The sequence below is a fragment of the Candoia aspera genome, chromosome 2 (assembly GCF_035149785.1).
Source record: "Candoia aspera isolate rCanAsp1 chromosome 2, rCanAsp1.hap2, whole genome shotgun sequence".
NCBI lineage: Eukaryota > Metazoa > Chordata > Lepidosauria > Squamata > Boidae > Candoia > Candoia aspera.
In genome coordinates this window covers 18,905,869-18,924,484 of record NC_086154.1, presented here as the reverse complement: position 1 = coordinate 18,924,484, position 18,616 = coordinate 18,905,869, and the positions used below count along the sequence as shown (strand labels likewise).

Below are 18,616 nucleotides of genomic sequence, written 5' to 3'. Positions count from 1 at the left end.
ACCTGTTAGTAGGTAAACACAACTGCCCAAGAGTCCCTTTGAGGCTACAGAGGTAGACACATAAAAAGTGATAAAGAAAGGGTCTATTACTTATACCATGGGCACTTGTTTACAGTTACTGCTAATCAATCGTCAATGACAGATTGGTCTAGGAGGAAAACACTGTTTATACAATTAGCCATTGATGAGAAGAGAGACTTCAGATTTCCCATACAGTATGCTGTCAGGTCCCTGTCCATCTCCTGTGATTTGATCTAATAATTCTAGTCAACTTTGTAACAAATATCATAGATTCATAGATTTGGAAGGGGCCAGGAACCTATCAACATTATTTGGGATTTCATTCTTGTCTTCTAAGGTCTTAGTTACCCCATCCAACTTGGTGTCATCTGCAAATCTGATTAAGTATTCCTTCAGCCAAATCATAAACAAGACTATTAAAACTATTAAAGGGTAGAGGATCCAGCACTGATAATTCTCTCCAGTTTGATGAGGAACCATTAATTAGCACTTCTTGAATATGGTTTTTGAGCTAGCTATATTTCTATTTAACTGTTACGCCGTTGAGCCCACACTTAACTAATTTGTTAATCTGCATGACACAGGGTACTTAATTAAATGTTTTGGAAAAGTTAAGAGCTATTACAGTGTTCCCACATCCTATCAAGGAAGCTAAACAGGATCCAAAATGAAATAAGATAAATCTGACAAGATTTGTTCTTGACAAATCCATGCTGACTTTTGATAATCAAGGTGTTTACCAATCTCTTTATGATCTTCTTTAGAATCTTCCCAGCTGTTGGTGTCAGACAGACAGGTCTGTAATTTGTTGGATCTTCCTTTTGCCCCTTTTTGGAAATAGGGACAACATTTGCTCTCTTCCAGTCATCTGGCATTTCACCTTTTCTCCAGGATTTCTCAAAGGTAATAAATAAGGTTTGGCCAGATTATCAGATAGTTCCTCCAGTAACTAGAATGCAATTAATCTAGTCCTGGAGATTTAAACTCATTTAAAGTAAAGAGGTATTCTCTGGCCATGCTTCTTTTTATCTCAAGCTTCAATCATATTCCTTAATCTCGTTCTTCACAATATTATTTTCTCTTAGAGAAGACTAAATCTATCAGCGATGATAACTCTGCTTTCTCTTTGTTAGCATTTTGCCTTTCTCAATGAGCAGCAGGCATACCAATTCTTTATTTTTAGCCACCTTCACTAACCTCAACTCATTCTGAGGTTTCACTTCCTGACCCCAAGTCTAAAGTTACAGGCTACTTGTATGTACTCTGACCTAACCCTTTTTACATTCCCTGTAGTGTCTTTGTTTTGTTTTGTTTTGGTTTTCTGATCTTCACTAAGCTTTTTGTGTAGCCACCCTCTCTTCCCTCAATGGAATTGTTTGCAGTTTTATTTTTAATAACTCCTTCTTTAGGAATTCCCATCTAACTTCAGTGTTTTTTCTCATTAGCTTCTTCTGCCGTGGTATCCTACTTAGAATTGTCTTAGAAAAGTTAATTAAATTTTGCTTTCTTTAAGTCTAATAAACATTAGACTTGTAGCACCCGCCCTCTGGGACATCTTGCCTTGGGAGTTGAGATTAGCCCCATCGCTCCTGGCCTTCCGGAGGAAGTTGAAGACCTGGCTCTGCCACCAGGCTTGGGGCAGGGAGGAGAATCGACATACTTGGGGCTGGCTGGCGCCTTGAAGTGCCCCTCCTATACAATGACTGAAGGAGATCACAGCCATCTGGATTTTATTATATTTGGTAGTTCTGTGAAATTGTTTTATAGTGTGTTTTATACTGAAGTTTTATTATATATTTATTGTTTTGTATTGTAAACCGCCCAGAGTTCCTCCACTCGGAGGAGATGGGCAGTGACAAATCTGACAAACAAACAAACAAACAAATAAATAAATTTTGGTCACAGTTAAGTTTTAATTTTCTTTAAAACCAAGAACTCCAGCATTACACATTCACATTCCCTGATGTTCTTGCTATTTCTACTTCTTCAACTAAGTCTCCCATGTTGATTTGCGTCAAGCCCAGGATAGCCGATTCTCCTTTTGCAACCCTCTGAAGAAGGAAGTTGAGAGCAAGGCAAGGCAAGAATTTTGTGGTAAAACCATGCTTGGCAGAGTTTGTCTCCAACAAATATTTGGGTAATCCTTTTTCTCCTTCCAGCTACACCCCAGGCAAGAACAAGAATTCCAGCTTCATGTTGCTTGTTTTTAGGGAAGTGCCCACAGCTGTTTCAAGACCCTGGCTGAGTATGTCTGAAGAGTGCCCACTGGATCAGGCCAAGGCCCATCACGGCCTGTTTCTTACATTCTCTTGCCACAGTTTTCCTGCAACTCCTATTTGGAGTGATGCTTTAGGGTCTACATTGAGGCTCACGATTAATAGAACCTGACTGGCCTCTCCTCCTTGCATTTATCCAATTCTCTTTTTAAAAACATTAAAAGTTAATGCCCATCACCACATCATGCACTAATGAATCCCACAGATTAAGTATTCCCTGTGTGAAGAAGTCCTTTCTTTTGTCTGTTCTAAGTCTTCTTCCAATCAGCATCATTGGATCACTGATGATTGTAGTGTTTTCAGAGAGGGACAAACAATGTTCCCTTTCCTTTCCTCATGCTATGTATCATTTTATACATCTCAGTCAGATCCCTCCTCAGTCACCTTTCTCTAAACTAAAGAATCCCAAACATTCTAGCCTTTTTTCATAACAAAGTCATTTGAACTCCCTGACCATTTTTGGTTGCGCACTTCTATACATTTTTCAGCTCTGTTATATCCCTTTTCAAACATGAAGACCAGAACTATATGCAGGATTCCAGATATGGACATGCAACAGATTTTCATACCATCATTATAGTCTTGGCAGGTTGATTTTCCAATCCTTTTCCTAATTGTTCCTGGCATGGAACTTGCCTTTTTTACAGATGCTATTTTCATTGAGAATTATGACCCCCAAGACTTTTTCCTGGTCATTTACAGATGCTTGGACCCTATCACTATATAGTTGAAGTTAATTTTTTTTGTCTTAATATCCCTCACAATGAAACCTCAATTTAACAGATCCTTGTTAAGTGGACTTAGAAGCAACTGACACTTCTGTCCAGTCATCAGCCCAAGATAGTGGACCTGTCCCCTGCACCCAAATGGCTTAAAAAAATTGAAAAGCCCCATTCAGTTTACATTATTAGCAGTATTTACATCACTTGCCTAATGATATCAGTACACTGGGGAAGAACAGATACCTCTCCCCCCCCAAAGGTCCATTAAAGAGCATTTTCAGTATATTTAATTTGAATCACGTTTTCTATTTGACTCACCTTCACCCAGTTTAAAGAGTCCTTTCTGAAGTTCTCCCTGATCACTTTTTCTATTCATGACTTTTAACAGTTTGGTATCATTCACAAATCTGTCTAGGTCACAGCTTTCCCATCAGTCAAGATAATTTGTGAACAAGTGAAAAAGCATTGGTCTCAATGCAGATCCCTGAGGGACTTTTCTTATTTCCTTCCATTGAGAAAATTTATCCTTATTCTTTGCTTTCTGCTTCTGAACCAGTTAGCAGTCCATCAAAGGACGTTCTTTTCCTATGGTTGTTAAGCTTACTCAAAAATGGAGGGAAGCGGAAACTTGGTACATCATATAGAGCAGCCAGCCAGCCCCTCTGAAAGGGAAACCAGCTAATGAGGGCAAGACAGACTGTGATGGGGCTGCCCTTCTCTCTAGCAGGTAGACCATTAAGATCCCCTGGGTCTTCAAGCAGATCGGTCTTACGCTATAGTCCTGGAGAAAGAGCTTCATTTAATTAGGACATATCTTTCCACTGCACCAACTGGCAAGAAAAAATATCTGGGGTTCTGAAAACTCTTTTTCTTTCCTCACACTGCCTGATTAGACAAATCAAATTAGCTAGCAAGGAAAAGAGAGAGAAACTTGATCAAATGCTAAACTTGGACTGGTGCAAGAATGTGAGTTCAAAACTTGGGCAAGGATTTAGTCTGACAGGAAGTTCAGCTTTGGAATCAATCTCTGCATGTGAAGATACACAACTGCCTTAGAGTGCCTTATAGGGCATGTTCTCCTTAACAGCCTGATCTTACCGCAGAGCAGCAGAGGCTCTCCAGGTCCCAGGCAGAGTCTTTTATGTCACTTGCTATCTGAGCCTTCCAGCTCCAGATACTGGGGGTGAACTATGATCTTCTGCATGCTATTTTTGTAATCTACTTATTGGCAATGGCTTTACTCATGAACGATATCAATTTGGAGATTTGTTAAGGGGACACAGAGCGTTCTACTGCACGCACTTTTCATTTAGTATCTCATTTCAGTTATTAAGTCTTAAAACTAATGATTTTAGAAATATCAGAGACCATGGCAGTTATGGAGATGCTCCGACAAGTCCTTCCTTGTTAACACAGAGAGAATAGATAATCTGTATCATTTAATCAACCTGTGGGCAAACACTATACATTTTAGGGAAAGGACCTAGTCATTCACAGCAAACTCCCAATCTGTTTTCTGCTGATAACCTGATAACAAATAAGCAGTTAACAACCTTGGTCTCCATTTTCTATTTGTACAATCTCACCCCTTGAGAGGGTAGAATGGGGAACAAACCAGGATTATAAAAAGATGTCCTCAGCCAGAGCCATAGAACATATTGCATACCAGTGTGTAGAAGAAAAGGGAGATGGATAAAATGTTAGGCCAATCTTCACTCAGCCTGAAGATGAGTCCTATCTTCCATCCTCAAATCTGAGGTGACATGGTTTGTAATGCTTTTTCTATCTGGACTTTTATTTTTTGGACCAAGATGGCAACTATACCACCTTGGAAGGGGCAATGTAAATTAATGAATTGAGACAAAACCAAATGCAGCTGTAGACCATATCAGTGGAAGTGCCGTTTCCAATCCTTGGGAAGAAGTCATTACACTTTATTCTGTATTCATCAGATCAGACCTCAAGAACTGGATCTGAGCAGCACCATTTTAAGAAAAATTCAGAGAAACGAGAATAGTTTGAAAGAAGGGCAGTATGTATGATTAATGAGCTAAAAATGTAAGATCTGTGAAAAGATTTAAGACCAGGGAAGGCAAATTCCAAATGAATGCTAGCAACATCATCCTAACATTAAGAGCTGTTCAACAGTTGAACTAATTAGCCAGAGAGATGATGGAACCATCTTCCCCTGAATGTGTTCAAGTGGAGGTTGTTGGCTACTTCAGTTTGGATGCCTGTACCAAGCAGGAGGCTGGACTGGATGGCCTAAATAAATGTGGACTTCCAATTCCCAGAATTCCCCAGCCAGCATGGTCTATATGGTCCAAACAGTCTCTTTCAACTCCATGATTGCCCTATTAAGAACCTGCCTACAATAGATGGAGCCAGTACAACCAGCAATCCCACTTGTGTGCCCATACAGAGTACACTGAACTTCTGCACAAGGTAGAAAAAGTGAAAAGTGCACTTCTGGAACAAAAATCGAATTTCCTAGGGATCTCAGCCTTTTAGAGAAAATGTTTATAACCTACCAAACAGCACAGGCAACACCTCAATACATTTCTGACATTATGGAGAGAAATAAATCAGAATTTCAGCACTTGTGCTATAGGTATTACTAGTTTTTCTACCAGACCAGAAAAGCTGGAATAAATTGTACAGTATGAACGTATTTTAAAAAAGAAGTTTTCCTTTTTTTCCCCTCCTCTGCACATTTGTTTGATCTCCATTAGGTGTACATGCAGCAAAACTCAGCTTGTCTTGGGAATTTGGAATGCCTGGCACAGATCCGGATTTTAGTTTGCATGCATTCATTTAGTTTTTCCCTATCCCACCCTTATTATTTATATTTTTATAAATATCTCAAGGTGGTGAACATACTTAATACTCCTTCCTCCTCCTACTTTCCCCACAACAGCAACCCTGTGAGGTGAGTTGGGCTGAGAGAGAGTGACTGGCCCAAGGTCACCCAGCCAGCTTTCATGCCTCAGGCGGGACTAGAACACAGTCTCCTGGTTTCTAGCCCAGAACCTTAACCACTAGACCAAACTGGCTCTACACCAGTGCCTGGTGCCTATGACTAATATTTGCCCATTTCTGTCTGCTGTAAGCAGCTATATGGTAATCAGCAGACATGCTAAGATCTCCCTATATGTAAATATTTAACCAGAAACACCAGAAACCTAACAATTACTCTGTTAACAGTGATTGAGTGGCAGATGGATCTTTGTACAGACCCTAAAAACACAGCCTGCAATCAAACACCACTTGGCAGTCAGAAATTTTCAAGCAAACCAATTTGCTGACATGGTAGAGCATGTATTACCTGACTCAGGGCATAACTGCAAGATCACAATAGACCCAGGACTCATGCACCACAAGCCACATGCAAGAAGATGCTTTCCCCCATCTACAGCAATAGCCACGAGCTCATCTCAGGGACATAACAGGTTTCCCCAGGTTATGGCAATTCTCAGATACTCTAGACTTTTAGCTAGTGGGTGGTAGAGCGGTTAAGATGTTGGGCTAAGTCCAGAAAGACTCCATTGATCCATGGAACTTTACTGGGTGATAATGAGTCATTCACTCTCCCTCAGTCCAGCCTAGCTCATAGGCTGAGGCGGAGATAAAATCAGAGGAAGCCCTTGAGTAGCATATAAATAAACCAACCAACCAACCAACCAACCAATACATGCAATATATAAAAACACTGGGCATGCTCAGAATGGCTGCAGGTAAACACATGAACAAAGGTCTGTATTCAGTGGCCAGAAGCTTAAATTCCAGCTACAGCAGGGATTGAGATGTGCAACAGGTACACAGCTAGTCCTCATTTAGTGACTGCTTTATTTAGCAACCATTCACAGTTATGACGGTGATGGAAAAAGTAACTTTACAACCAATCCTCACATATATGACCTTTGCAGGTCTGTAAAGCAAAGGAAAGCTGAAGTAAGATCAAAGCACAGTCACGGTTTCACTTAGCGACTGCTTCACTTAACAACTAAGTTGCCAGTCCCCATTGTGATCGTTAAATGAGGACTGCCTGCATTAACAAACTTCTCAAGCCCTAGTGGGAACCATCCTACCCCATCAGTGTAAACCTGGTACCAGACCTGGCTCAGAATTCAGTTTTAAGCTCCACTGGGCAAGAGGGGGAAAAGGGGGAAGACACCATGTTTGAAAGTACTGTGCCTTTAGAAGAGCGGTTGTAATATTTTTTGCCAAGCTAAAGTTTCAGTTTCCTTTGGATCAAAATGCATTCAAATAAAGGACAAATATAAAAAGTATGAAATACAGCATCTTGTAGTTCTGGGGAAAACACCAGTACTCCCTCCTGACAGTTCTGTTGAAACTGCTGGAACAGTATTCTCAAAGTAATCACAAAGCTTCCTGCAGAATGGTTTTTGGAAAAAATGCTTCCAGGTGCAGCTTGAACTATTTGCTAAGCTCTTGTGTGAGTGTTAAACAACATTAATCCTGCTGCTTGCAAACCCCCTCCTGAGCATCATCCCGGCTCCTTAAAACATATTACTAGTCTGGAACTTGAGCCGAGCGGCTTGTACAGCGTAGCAAACATGCAAAAGAAACATCCAGACTTGTCATGAGGTGTGAGATCACTTCAGATGTGATTTAAAAAAAAAAAAAAATCCACAAAGTGCATCTCACTGCAGGAGGCAAAAAAAACACGGACAGCTCAACATGGTACAAAAGTTCTTCATGCCACTAAGACACAAATTAGGTAGCCATATACCTGTGGATACATAAGCGATTACACCCCATTTTATCCTTCCACCACGGCCCATGTTGATTAAGTAGAAGTAGCAGACAAATGTTATTTTTTTTAAGCAGCTCTTTCACTACAGCCGAACACAACACCAGACAGGGATGTCCCGATCTTCCAGGTCCTCAATTTCTCTGCCGCAATTACTGCAGGAAAGCAGACAACCCCCAACGGGGCAGTACTGAGTGATGCCATTTAATTTCACTCATTCACAGCTTCAGGCAACTGGAATGCAGGGATGCATATGCCTGCCAGCTTAACCACCGATATGTTTCTTTGGCTTCAATTAAACATCTCTCCAGCCTTCAGAAACAGACAGCCGTGGAGTTTCCTTGTGCCTAGTCTGCCACTTGGCCCATATAACAGAAGAAACTTCTCTTGATGGGAGATGGGATCAAGACCCACCAGTTTCTTCTCCTTTCCCAGAGCTGCATGTATGATTTAGACTGGTGTTTCTCAACCTTGGCAACGTTAAAGTGTGTGGACTTCAACTCCCAGAATTCCCCAGCCAGCAAAGCTCATCTCAGGGAATAACAGGCTGGCTGGGGAATTCTGGGAGTTGAAGTCCACACGCCTTAAAGTTGCCAAGGCTGAGAAACACTGATCTAGCCTTCAGGAACAAGCTTGCCTGTCTCTCAAGCAGACTTTCTCCTCCACCCTATTCAGCAGTTACTAGCAGAATACAAGCATCTAGGCTTAGTTCTTCCTCTTGGAAAGCAGAAGAAAGGCTTTTATAAAGGGTTTGAGAGCATTCAGTGTTTATTTAAGTATTTATTACATCTAATCTGAACAGGCCTCTAGGCAACATACAAGTCAAGCTAAAACAAAAAACTTAATACCAAGCTGTGACACATACAACAGGATATAACACAGATGGATCCAAACCAGCCAAATACATATCTGAATTTGCTTAAGAACAAAACAAAACCAGTTTGGGACACATTTTTGTAGTTCAAACATTCCCTAAACTGGGAGCTACTGCCAAGAAGGAAATCCTGCTTAGGATCCTCCCCCCTCCCGCTCAATCCTTCTTTTCAAAGAGAGTAACCTGAGCACCATATTTAGTTTGCTGCCTTGTCCCACTGACGTTTTTCCTGTGATCTAGGTCTATTACAAATACAGCAAATAATGGGTAGTTTGACAAAACTAAACTCTGCTCAAGTATTTTAAATACATCTTTGATAGGTTGAAAACTGTGACCAGCAAGAAGCAGCAGCAAAAGACTTACCTGGCCAAAAAGACAAATTCCTCACCAAATCTGCATTGCAATTTTACCTGTATTACAGTCAAACTGGGCTTGGGCTGCTGAATTGCATCTACCTAGATGGGCAGCGCATCCCTCCCCTTCCCATAAGTCTTTAGACTGCAATTCTAGTACGTCTTTTCCACTTGCATGTATTCCTCTCCTAGCTACACAAATTCACTAGGCGTGCCCTTTTAAGAAAGAGCTGCTTTAGGGGTCTAAAGAAGGACCCTCACACATACTACCCTTCTGCAGTCTCCTTAAGATGTCTTTTTAATAATGCTCCATATACATTTCCCCGTGTCCCTTGAAATCTGGATGCAGAACTTGGCATCCCTAAAAACGTCAGCGCTGTTTCTTTTTAATGACTATATTTTCTCAGTCAGAGAGCCACGGACACAGGCCCACAAACAGTAAACAACATGAAACTGTCAGGACCAGCAGAGGACTGAGCTGAACCTTCTAGCTGCCCCTGATTCAGTTCATTACAGCTCCTTGTTCCTCCTATAAGCTGATTTTTTCCAAACCTCCAGATTCTAGATGCCAACCATTACATTCAGAGCCTTATCTCCACTTTCATTCCGCCAGCCAAGTCCCTATTTATGGCAGCAAGAGCGAGCCTCTCAGGTGGCAGAAGCCAGGTGTAGCTGAATAGCACTAAATTGCTACTGCGATTATACTTTTTTTACCGCAAGAGGCAGAAAAAGGGTATGCTGCTTTTTCTAGAAAGTTATCTGAAATGTTTCCAGAAGATCCTCTGCAAACAATTTGCGTGCATCTGCCTGATAGACTTCTCCCAAACACAGAAGATTTTTTTCAATAGGAAACAGGAATTTCCTCTGTTCCTGGAAGTAGCCCTGCTCAAGCTGGTACTTGCTATCTGCTTCCAAGCCCCTCCGCCCCTTCCCAACGACGGACAGGAACTATCGCATCTCACCTGGCCTTAGGGACTTCTAGCGGACTGCTGCCTAGCCTGGAGAAGCTTTCTGAATGATTGGAAGAAGAGGAGCTGGAGGACCTCGCGTCAAGCGTGCCCTGCGCAGGCAGTCTCTCTTCAGGTTGCTGCGTCCGATTCCACAGGACTGACTGGGGAGACGATGCACAATTTTTCCTCCTGCCAAGACACAATGTCGCTTACTTGATGTCTGATCCGCTCGGGAACTTTGCTAAAGCAAGATGGGCCTGGCCCTGTCTTTTCACCAGGGAGGTTCCTAGGCAGCCTGGCTATGAGGTTGCCTTGTAAACTTTATAAACTTATGAAGTTAAGATGTTAGACCTCCGGAGCTCAGAATTATTTTCAAATGAATCGGTGCTAAGGGAAATTTTCTTGAAAGAAAACTCAAAGCAGGTAATGGAGTGGAAACAATAAAGCGGAAGTTACTAACCTGTTTTAAACAATACAGCAGTATTTCTCAACCTAGACAGCTTTAAGATGTGTGGACTTCAACTCCTAGAATTCCCCAGCCAGCTATACTGGCTGGGGAATTCTGGGAGTTGAAGTCCACACATCTTAAAGTTACTGAGGTTGAGAAACACTGCAATACAGCACAGAAAAACAGGCAGCCAATCTAATAATTAAAGATCTGCCAGCAATAGAAAGAGAAGGATCTTAACATACAAATCATAGTTAAGAGTTTAAAATTATTCACAGCCAGAAGGCCTCCAAAATAAAGATGTAGCTATCTGACGCAGGGCATTCATTCCATTCTTTTGTTCAATATTCAGAGATTTCAAATAGGACAGTCCCCATATTACAGATGGGAAAGGCAAGCCTTAGGTAAGTATTTCCCTAAGTTACTTCACAGCTGGGGCAACATTTGAAATAGGAGACTTTCCAATTCACAGCATCACCTTTGGTGCTCTACCAGCAGTTTAGAGACCTGTACAAGTTTTCAATCACCTGCCTACTTAACTGGTTCCCAAGGCAACCAGCTTCTTGCCATTACTATTGGAATTCATAGTTCAAACTTCCCAGCAAAGTCTAGCAAGGCACGCAAGTGTGATTTGCTAACGCAGCACTTGACAGAGTTGAGTTTCCTAAATATCCACAGGGGACATTTCCATACCCTCTACATCTCCACGGCCTCTTCTGTAATTGATCACCTTCATGATTTAAGCTTCTCAGTGCCATATCCAGAAGCTTCTTTCTGCCCCTCTCCCTTCTTGACCACCCAAACTGATGGAAGGTCCTTCAAAAACCTCCAGTTTTGGAAAGGGAGAGGAGTACATGTACAAATTTAATAAATACTTGTTTTTAGAAAGGCCTACTGAAATATTCATCAACATGAGAGAGAAACAAAAGAGGAGAACGCCCTTTATGTGGCCTAGACCACCCCGGAGGCGGGCTGTATCCATCCCCTGGGGACAACTTCCTTCCAGATGCTCTTGTTACTAAAGCAACTTCAGGGATCACTCTCAATTTTCACACAAGCAAAGCCTCGCACAATTCAAACAGACTTGTGATCAAGGCAGTGCTGTGGCTTTTCAACTGTAGTAACCAGCGTTTGATGCTCAAGGGGTCTGAACCTGCCACAGCCTCCCTATGAAGGCCCATCTTTGCTTGTCCTTCATCTTCCCCACCCCCCATTCAGCCATCTCTGAATCCTCAGATGCTTGCTAAGCAGTTATCAGAGGCCTGGCTTATTTACTACCCCTGGCTGTGTATGTTAATAAGGACTCTCCTCAATCTCCAGGATTTCCTTGGAAAACCCTCAGCCACTCTTTCTCCAAAAGTCAGGCCAGCAGCGCCAGGCTTTCAAGAGGCTTTTTCTCCCCTCTCCCTTCTTCCTTGTGACTGATTTAATGAAGTGCTTAATAACTCAGCTACAGGCACTGCAAGCAGGCTGCCAGAGATGAGAGGCAATTAAAAGGAGAGAGGCTTTTCCAAACTCAACAGGGCCCCCTCTGGTATGTGCAGCCATCCTGTTCTGGCTAGAAGGGGCAGTGAGGGAGAAAGACCCAGAATACCCCTTAAAAATGGGCCTCCTTGAGCATAAGAGACTTCACTTTTTTCCTAGAAGTTTGTGTCACCTTATTCCAGTAGACATCACTGGAGCCCAAGTTTAAGACATTTTTTCCCAATTCATGACAACTCGCAATGCAAGATAGGCAGCCCAAGTATTTAGAACATTGTGAAGTGACAGCTTCATTTTGAATTGAGGATTATGAGCTTTATCTCAGTTGGATAGTTTCCACCCTCAAAAAACCCCCTCTGTTTTCATTTTAAGAGCTTGACTCCAGCACTCTTATTTTAAAGGGAAAACATATACTGTAAAATAAAAATACCTGTATTCAAAACTGCTCTTTAGATTGACAAATTAGGGTGTTTTGTTCAGTTTTAAACCTTAAGCCTTTCCCATGACAATCCCTAACCATTGTCCCATTTTATACTTGTTTTTTTTTAATATTCTTAGAAGACTGGCCTCCTATTTCAGCTCCTCACCAGCAAATCCTCCCTTCACTAGATCTAGATTCTGTGCATGTGCTAGAGACAGGGTGAAACAAACAAGGAGTCTATGGAAAAGGAAGGCAGGCCACCTAAGAGTATGGCAGAGATTCTCTCCCAAGAAATTTGGACAACGTTTGAACGATAATCTAAAACAAGGGTCCTATTTGATCTGTGTCTCTGAGCCAGGTCCCCCAAGATTCAAAGGCTTAATAAAATTATGTAAACAGAGCAGCCACTTTAGACAAGTTCATTTCCTTCCTTCCTTCCTTCCTTCCTTCCTTCCTTCCTTCCTTCCTTCCTTCCTTCCTTCCTTCCTTATCTATCTATCTATCTATCTATCTATCTATCTATCTATCTATCTATCTATCTATCTATCTATCTATCTCATATTATTAAATGAGAGCCATTTGGGTGTAGTGGTTAAGGCACCAGGCTAGAAACTGGGAGATGGTGAGTTCTAAGCCAGCTAAGTGACCTTGGGCCAGCCCCTCTCTCTCAGCCCTAGGAAGGAGGCAATGGCAAACCATTTCTGAAAAACCTTGCCAAGAAAACTGCAGGAACTTGTCCAGGCAGTCTCCGAGAATCAGACATGAGTGAATGGGTTAAAAAAAATCTTATACTTTGGTAACACAAAATAATTTGGTGTTCTGGTTATGGAATGTCTATTATTTTGCTCAGTCCTGCAGACCACCACAATGACCCAGAACAACAACTTTCAGCTTTGAGTGAATTATTTGCCTGTTGGTTCAGTTTTCATCATCAGCTCTTACTTCCACGGGCATCTAGCCTGTCAAGAGGTATAGGACAGACTTGGCAAGGGCAGCCTTTCTGGAATGCCCCTACCAGGAACAGATTCAGATTTCTCCCCCACAGACACATACTTTATACACTTCAAGAGGCAAAGCGTGACAACAGCAAGCTGAGAATTTACTGTTACCCAGAGGATTTCCACTTGCTTCTCAGCGCAGCCCAGATTTAGCTCAGAATAATTGCACTGTAAAATATCATTAGCGCACATGCTTGGGGAGAAGAAAGAAAAATTAAACTGATCAGGGAAAGCCTGCAGCAAGGTTCTGAAATCCCCAGCCTCTCTGCTCCTGCTTGTCAAGGGGTGGGTGGGGGAGGGGGCTAGAAGGCTCCTTAGACCTTCTCGAGCACAAACTCAAGGTCTCCAAAGCCAAGCCAAAGAAAGGGGGGAAATATAACCCCCAAATGGAGCTGCTGAAATACGGACTTGCAGCCAGGAATACGTGCAGCTTTGCTGTATGTTATGCCTGGACAGATTTCTGCAGGTTGAAGAACTATGTCTGCACAGAAATAGAGGAAGCTTCACCCTGGCTGGGAGGACTTCTGGCTCAGTACTGACTCCCCTCACTGGCATCCATTCTCCAAGCGCAGTGAGGAGTCTGTCCCTGGAGATGCCACAGATCCGATTGCAAGACTGTCAAATGAACTTCGAGGGGCTTTTAGGAGAGCCATTTTCAGCCCCAAAGGTCTCCCCGGCCTTGAAGGAGGGTCCAGGATCATACAGACAGGAGCCTCCTCAGTCAAAACTGAAGGGTGCCTTAGAGCACTGAATGATTGGGAATGGGCCTCCTCTTGGTGGCCGAGAGCCACACTTAACATTTTGGAAGAACCCATGGGCCACAAGAAGCAAACCAAAGATGCAAATGAGCCGAGTCTGGACTGGGATTTTGGGAAGAGATTTGGAATCTCTTTCCTCTTTGAAAGCTTTATTACACCAACTTACACTACACTTTCCATGCTTTGCTCTTACAAAAGAGCGCAAAATCCTGCTAGCAGTTTTCATCCATTACGACTGGATGAGACTGTAGGAAGAGACACTTGGCAGCCATAGCTGGTCTGCAGGTTGCCCACCCTTAACTGGGTGGAAGGGATTTGCCACTAAATTAATAGTTCATCTACACATAATGGCAAGTGATCCTAAAGACGTGTAATAATGTAGAGATTTGTACAACATTATTTAGCAGCAGCCCCCACTGGGGAGAAGCAGCTGAAAGTAAAATCTGCTTCTACCTCCCTTTGATAGATTAGGTGGCTGAAAAACTCCCTGGTCCCTCTGCATGGATATTTCATCATTCTCCTTCCTGGTCAACATACACAGCCATTCATCCTCAGGACCTGCAGATTTCCCATGGTAGAAAGTCTGTATGTATATATATATAGAGAGAGGTGCTGACACCACCTTACCAAGAAGCTTGGGTCTGGGGTCCCGTTAGCATCAACTCCACGGCTTCGTAAGTGAAACTCCCAGCAGCTCCAGGGGAATTCTCCATCACAAGAGAAAAGTCACTGCTCAGACTGGTGGTGCTGCCCCGGTCCCTCTGCTCTGTAACACACAAAAGCATCCAGGACAGGGCTGGTTGATCATTTCCATGCCTTCCTGCAAAACGGCAATGTCCTAATGTCCCCATTTACACATTTGCAAGGAGGAAAGCCAAAGATGAATTCATAGATCAGAGACAGAATCTGCCCATACAGGTAGTCCTCGCTTAACAACCACAATTGGGATTGGAATTTCAGTTGCTAAGCGAAGCAGTCATTAAGCAAATCTGACCCCAACCTCACTACCTTTTCTGCAGCGGCCATTAAACAAATCACTGTGTCGAATCACATGGTCATTAAGTGAATCACATGGTTCCCCATTGATTTTGCTTGCCAGAAGCCAGATGGGAAGATCAAAAATGGCGATCATGTGACCACGGGATGCTGTCATGGTAATAAATGCAAAGCAGTTGCCTAGTGCCCAAATTGTGATCATGTGACTGCAGGGATGCTACCATGGCCGTAAGTGTGAGGACTGGTCACAAGTCAGTTTTTTCAGCACTGTCGTAAGTCTGAACTGTCACTAAATGAATGGTTGTTAAGCGAGGATTACCTATACTGTAGACTAGAGATGGTCAAAGTTCCGCAGGTGGATATCTGGGAATAGATCACCAAGATATTCCAGCTCTAATTTTTCTTAGCAGCACCAGCAACAAAATAATGCTTTTACAACTGTTTAACCATGATTTAACCGTGATTACTTGAATAAAACAAAACTTGCTAGAGTCATACAAACTGCTAAACCAAAAACATCTGACCACATTTTGGCTTAACATAAGAGGTAAGCCCAGCCTTTCCCCTCCTCACCCCCACCATTAAAATTAAAAAAAGATTGTAGTAATCAGAGTTGGAGTTTTGGGTGGAAGGATTGTGAGCTCCCTTTAATCCCTTTAAAAATTCTGATTTTTTTCACCCCTTTAAATCAGGCAACCTTCTTGCAGCCCATGATTGCAGTTTATTAATTTTTCCCCCCCAGGGATAGGATCAGAATGTTTTGGGAACAGGTGCCTTTTATACCAGGCTTTAATTAGTAGATGATGGGACTCGTGTTGGGCTGAATGACTGAACCAAAAGATGGCGCCACCTCACCTTGGAGGGAGATATAAAGCGGAGTGCAACACAGCTGTGTCCTGGGCTCTGTGCTCTGCAATATTTTTATCAATGACGTGAATGAGGGACTTGGGGAGACATTTATAAAGTCTGCAGGTGAGATACAGTTGGGAGGACCAGCTAATTCTCTAGATGAAAGAGAAGAATCGAAAAGAACTAGACAGGCATGGGCAGTGGGCTAAAATGGATACTATGGAATTAAACAGGGAGACGTGTGAAGTTCTGCATCCGGGTAGGAAAATGTAAGGCCCAAATGGAGGGGGTGGGGAGAGCTGGCTTGGCAGTAGTCCATGCAAAAGGAATCTGAGTGTCCTTGTTGAGCACAAATTAAACATGAGCCAGAGCGTGATGCAGCTACTAAAAAGGCAAATGCTATCTTTGAGTGCGTGATTGGGTGGATGGCCTTCAGATCACAGGAAGCACTTGTTCCACTTTACTCTGCCCAGTCCCCATTTGGAATAGCGCATCCAGTTCTGGGCACCACAGTTCAAAAGGGACAGTGACAAGCGGGAGTAAGTTCAGAGAAGGCTACAAAGAGCGTAAAGGGTCTGGAGACCAAGCTCTGTGAAGAATGATGAAAGGAGAAGTCTCTGGTTAGCCTGCAGGAAAGACAGCCAAGGGGAGATATGACAGCAGTCTTCAAACGTCTGCAGAGTTGTTACACAAGAGGGAGAGAGTGGATGAATTCTCTGTGGCCTCAAAGGACAAGACCAAAACCCAAACCAAAAGTTCCTCTAAGGAAGGAGGCTCAAGCTGAACATCAGGCAGGATTTCTAGACTGTATGAGCTTTTCAGCCATGGAACAGCCTGCCACATGAGATGGTGAGCCCTCCTTTGCTAGGGGTCTTCAGTCCAACACTGAGATGCTCTAGGGCAGTGTTCTCAACCTTGGCAACTTGAAGCTGTGTGGACTTCAACTCCCAGAATTCCTGGCTGGCTGGGGAATTCTGGGAGTTGAAGTCCACACAGCTTCAAGCTGCCAAGGTTGAGAAACACTGCTCTAGTGGGTTGGGTCCTGCACTGAACAGGGATTTGGACTAGATCAGCTGGCTGGGGAATTCTGGGAGTTGCCAAGGTTGAGAAACTGGACTAGATAGCCTCTATAGTCCCTTCCAAGGGATCTGCAAATTAAGGCTGCTCACTATTGCTCCAGATGTGGCTCAGCTTTGTGAGGCCTGACCCAGAACTCCCTTAGCAGTTCTGGTAAATGCCGTAACACAGAGACTGGTTTGGTGGCTGATAAGAGCAGCTTTCAGATCATACCCTGGATCTTAGTACAGGTAGTCCCCACTCACCAACTGCCTCGTTCAGCAACCGTTCAAAGTTATGACGGCACTGAAAAAGTAGCTTTACGACCGGTCCTTGAACTTGTGGCTGTTGCAGCAGCCCCATGGTCACGTGATTGCAATTCAGATGCTTCACAACTGGTGCACATTTACAACAGTCACTGCATCCCGGGGTCACATGAATGCCATTTGCATCCTTCATAGCTGGCTTCTGACAAGCAAAGTCAATGAAGAAGCCGACAGGAGTTCGCAAATCAGAGGCACGTGATGTCACGCTTAACAATCCATGGTGATTTGCTTAACAACCACAGCAGAAGTGCTGTCGTAAGTCCAGGGTAGTCACGTGATGTTTTACTTAATAATCGTGTTGCTTAGTGGCAGAGTTGCTGGTCCCCACTGTGCTCGATAAATGAGGATTACCTGCATATCTGTGGAGTCACCGGGCAATGGTTGACAAAAAGCTGTAAAACTGGGAAAAGACAAAACAAAGGCCTTTTCAGCGAAATCTAACTTTCTTCTTCCCGACAGTTACAACTGAAAAGGGAATAATGTACCCAGCTCCTGCCAACCTAGCAGTTCGAAAACATGCAAATGTGAGTCGATTAATCAGTACCGCTTCGGCGGGCAGGTAACACCGTTCCGCTTAGTCATGCTGGCCACAAGACCATGGAGGAAGTGTCTACGGACAAACGGCGGCTCTTCGGCTTTGAAATGGAGATGAGCATCGCCCCCTAGAGTCGGACACGACTGGACTTCATGTCAAGGGAAACCTTTACCTTTATACAGGTAGTGCTCGCTTAACGACAGTAACTGGGACCAACAACTCTGTCGCTAAGTGACATGGTTGTAAAGCGGAAAATCATGTGACCATGCCAACTTATGATGGCAGTTCCGGTGCAGTCGTCAAGCGAATCCTGTGCAGTCACAATTAAGTGCAATGCCACAAGATTGCCACTTGTGACCTTTTGCCGGCTTTCCCATTGACTTTGCTTGTCAGAAGCTGGCAGTGAAGGTCACAAATGGCAATTACAAGACCGCAGGACACAGCAACCGTCATAATTGCGTGCAGTTGCCATGCGCCCAAATCGCAGTCATGTGACTGTGGGACGCTGCAATGGCTGGAACTTCAAGGACTAGTCATAAGTCCCACTTGTTCAACACCATCATAACTTTGATCTGCCACTGAATGAGTGGTCATTAAGTGAGGACTACCCATATAGTTTTACACTAGAGACATGGAGTGTTAAGAGCAAATTTTGGAATTCATTTTTTGCACACAATGCATCTGTGATTGATTGTAGTCTTTTCAACAACAACAACAACAATCGAGCTTTTTCTATCCACTCGGTACAATAGTTATTTCACTAGATTTCATATAAAA

General features: G+C 43.1%; 1 protein-coding gene across 4 annotated transcripts in view; it reads right to left on the bottom strand.

Annotated features, from left to right (window-relative positions):
• The window catches only part of MTMR14 (myotubularin related protein 14), a 92,110-nt gene that overhangs the window by 25,712 nt on the left and 47,782 nt on the right, over window positions 1–18,616 (bottom strand). For all 4 annotated transcript variants that reach the window (XM_063291423.1, XM_063291419.1, XM_063291420.1 and 1 more), the window contains 2 exons: window positions 14,705–14,843; window positions 9,983–10,159 (listed from right to left, as the gene is read on the bottom strand). In XM_063291423.1, the coding sequence (XP_063147493.1) occupies window positions 9,983–10,159; window positions 14,705–14,843 (316 nt within the window). The remainder of the gene's footprint in view (window positions 1–9,982; window positions 10,160–14,704; window positions 14,844–18,616) is intronic.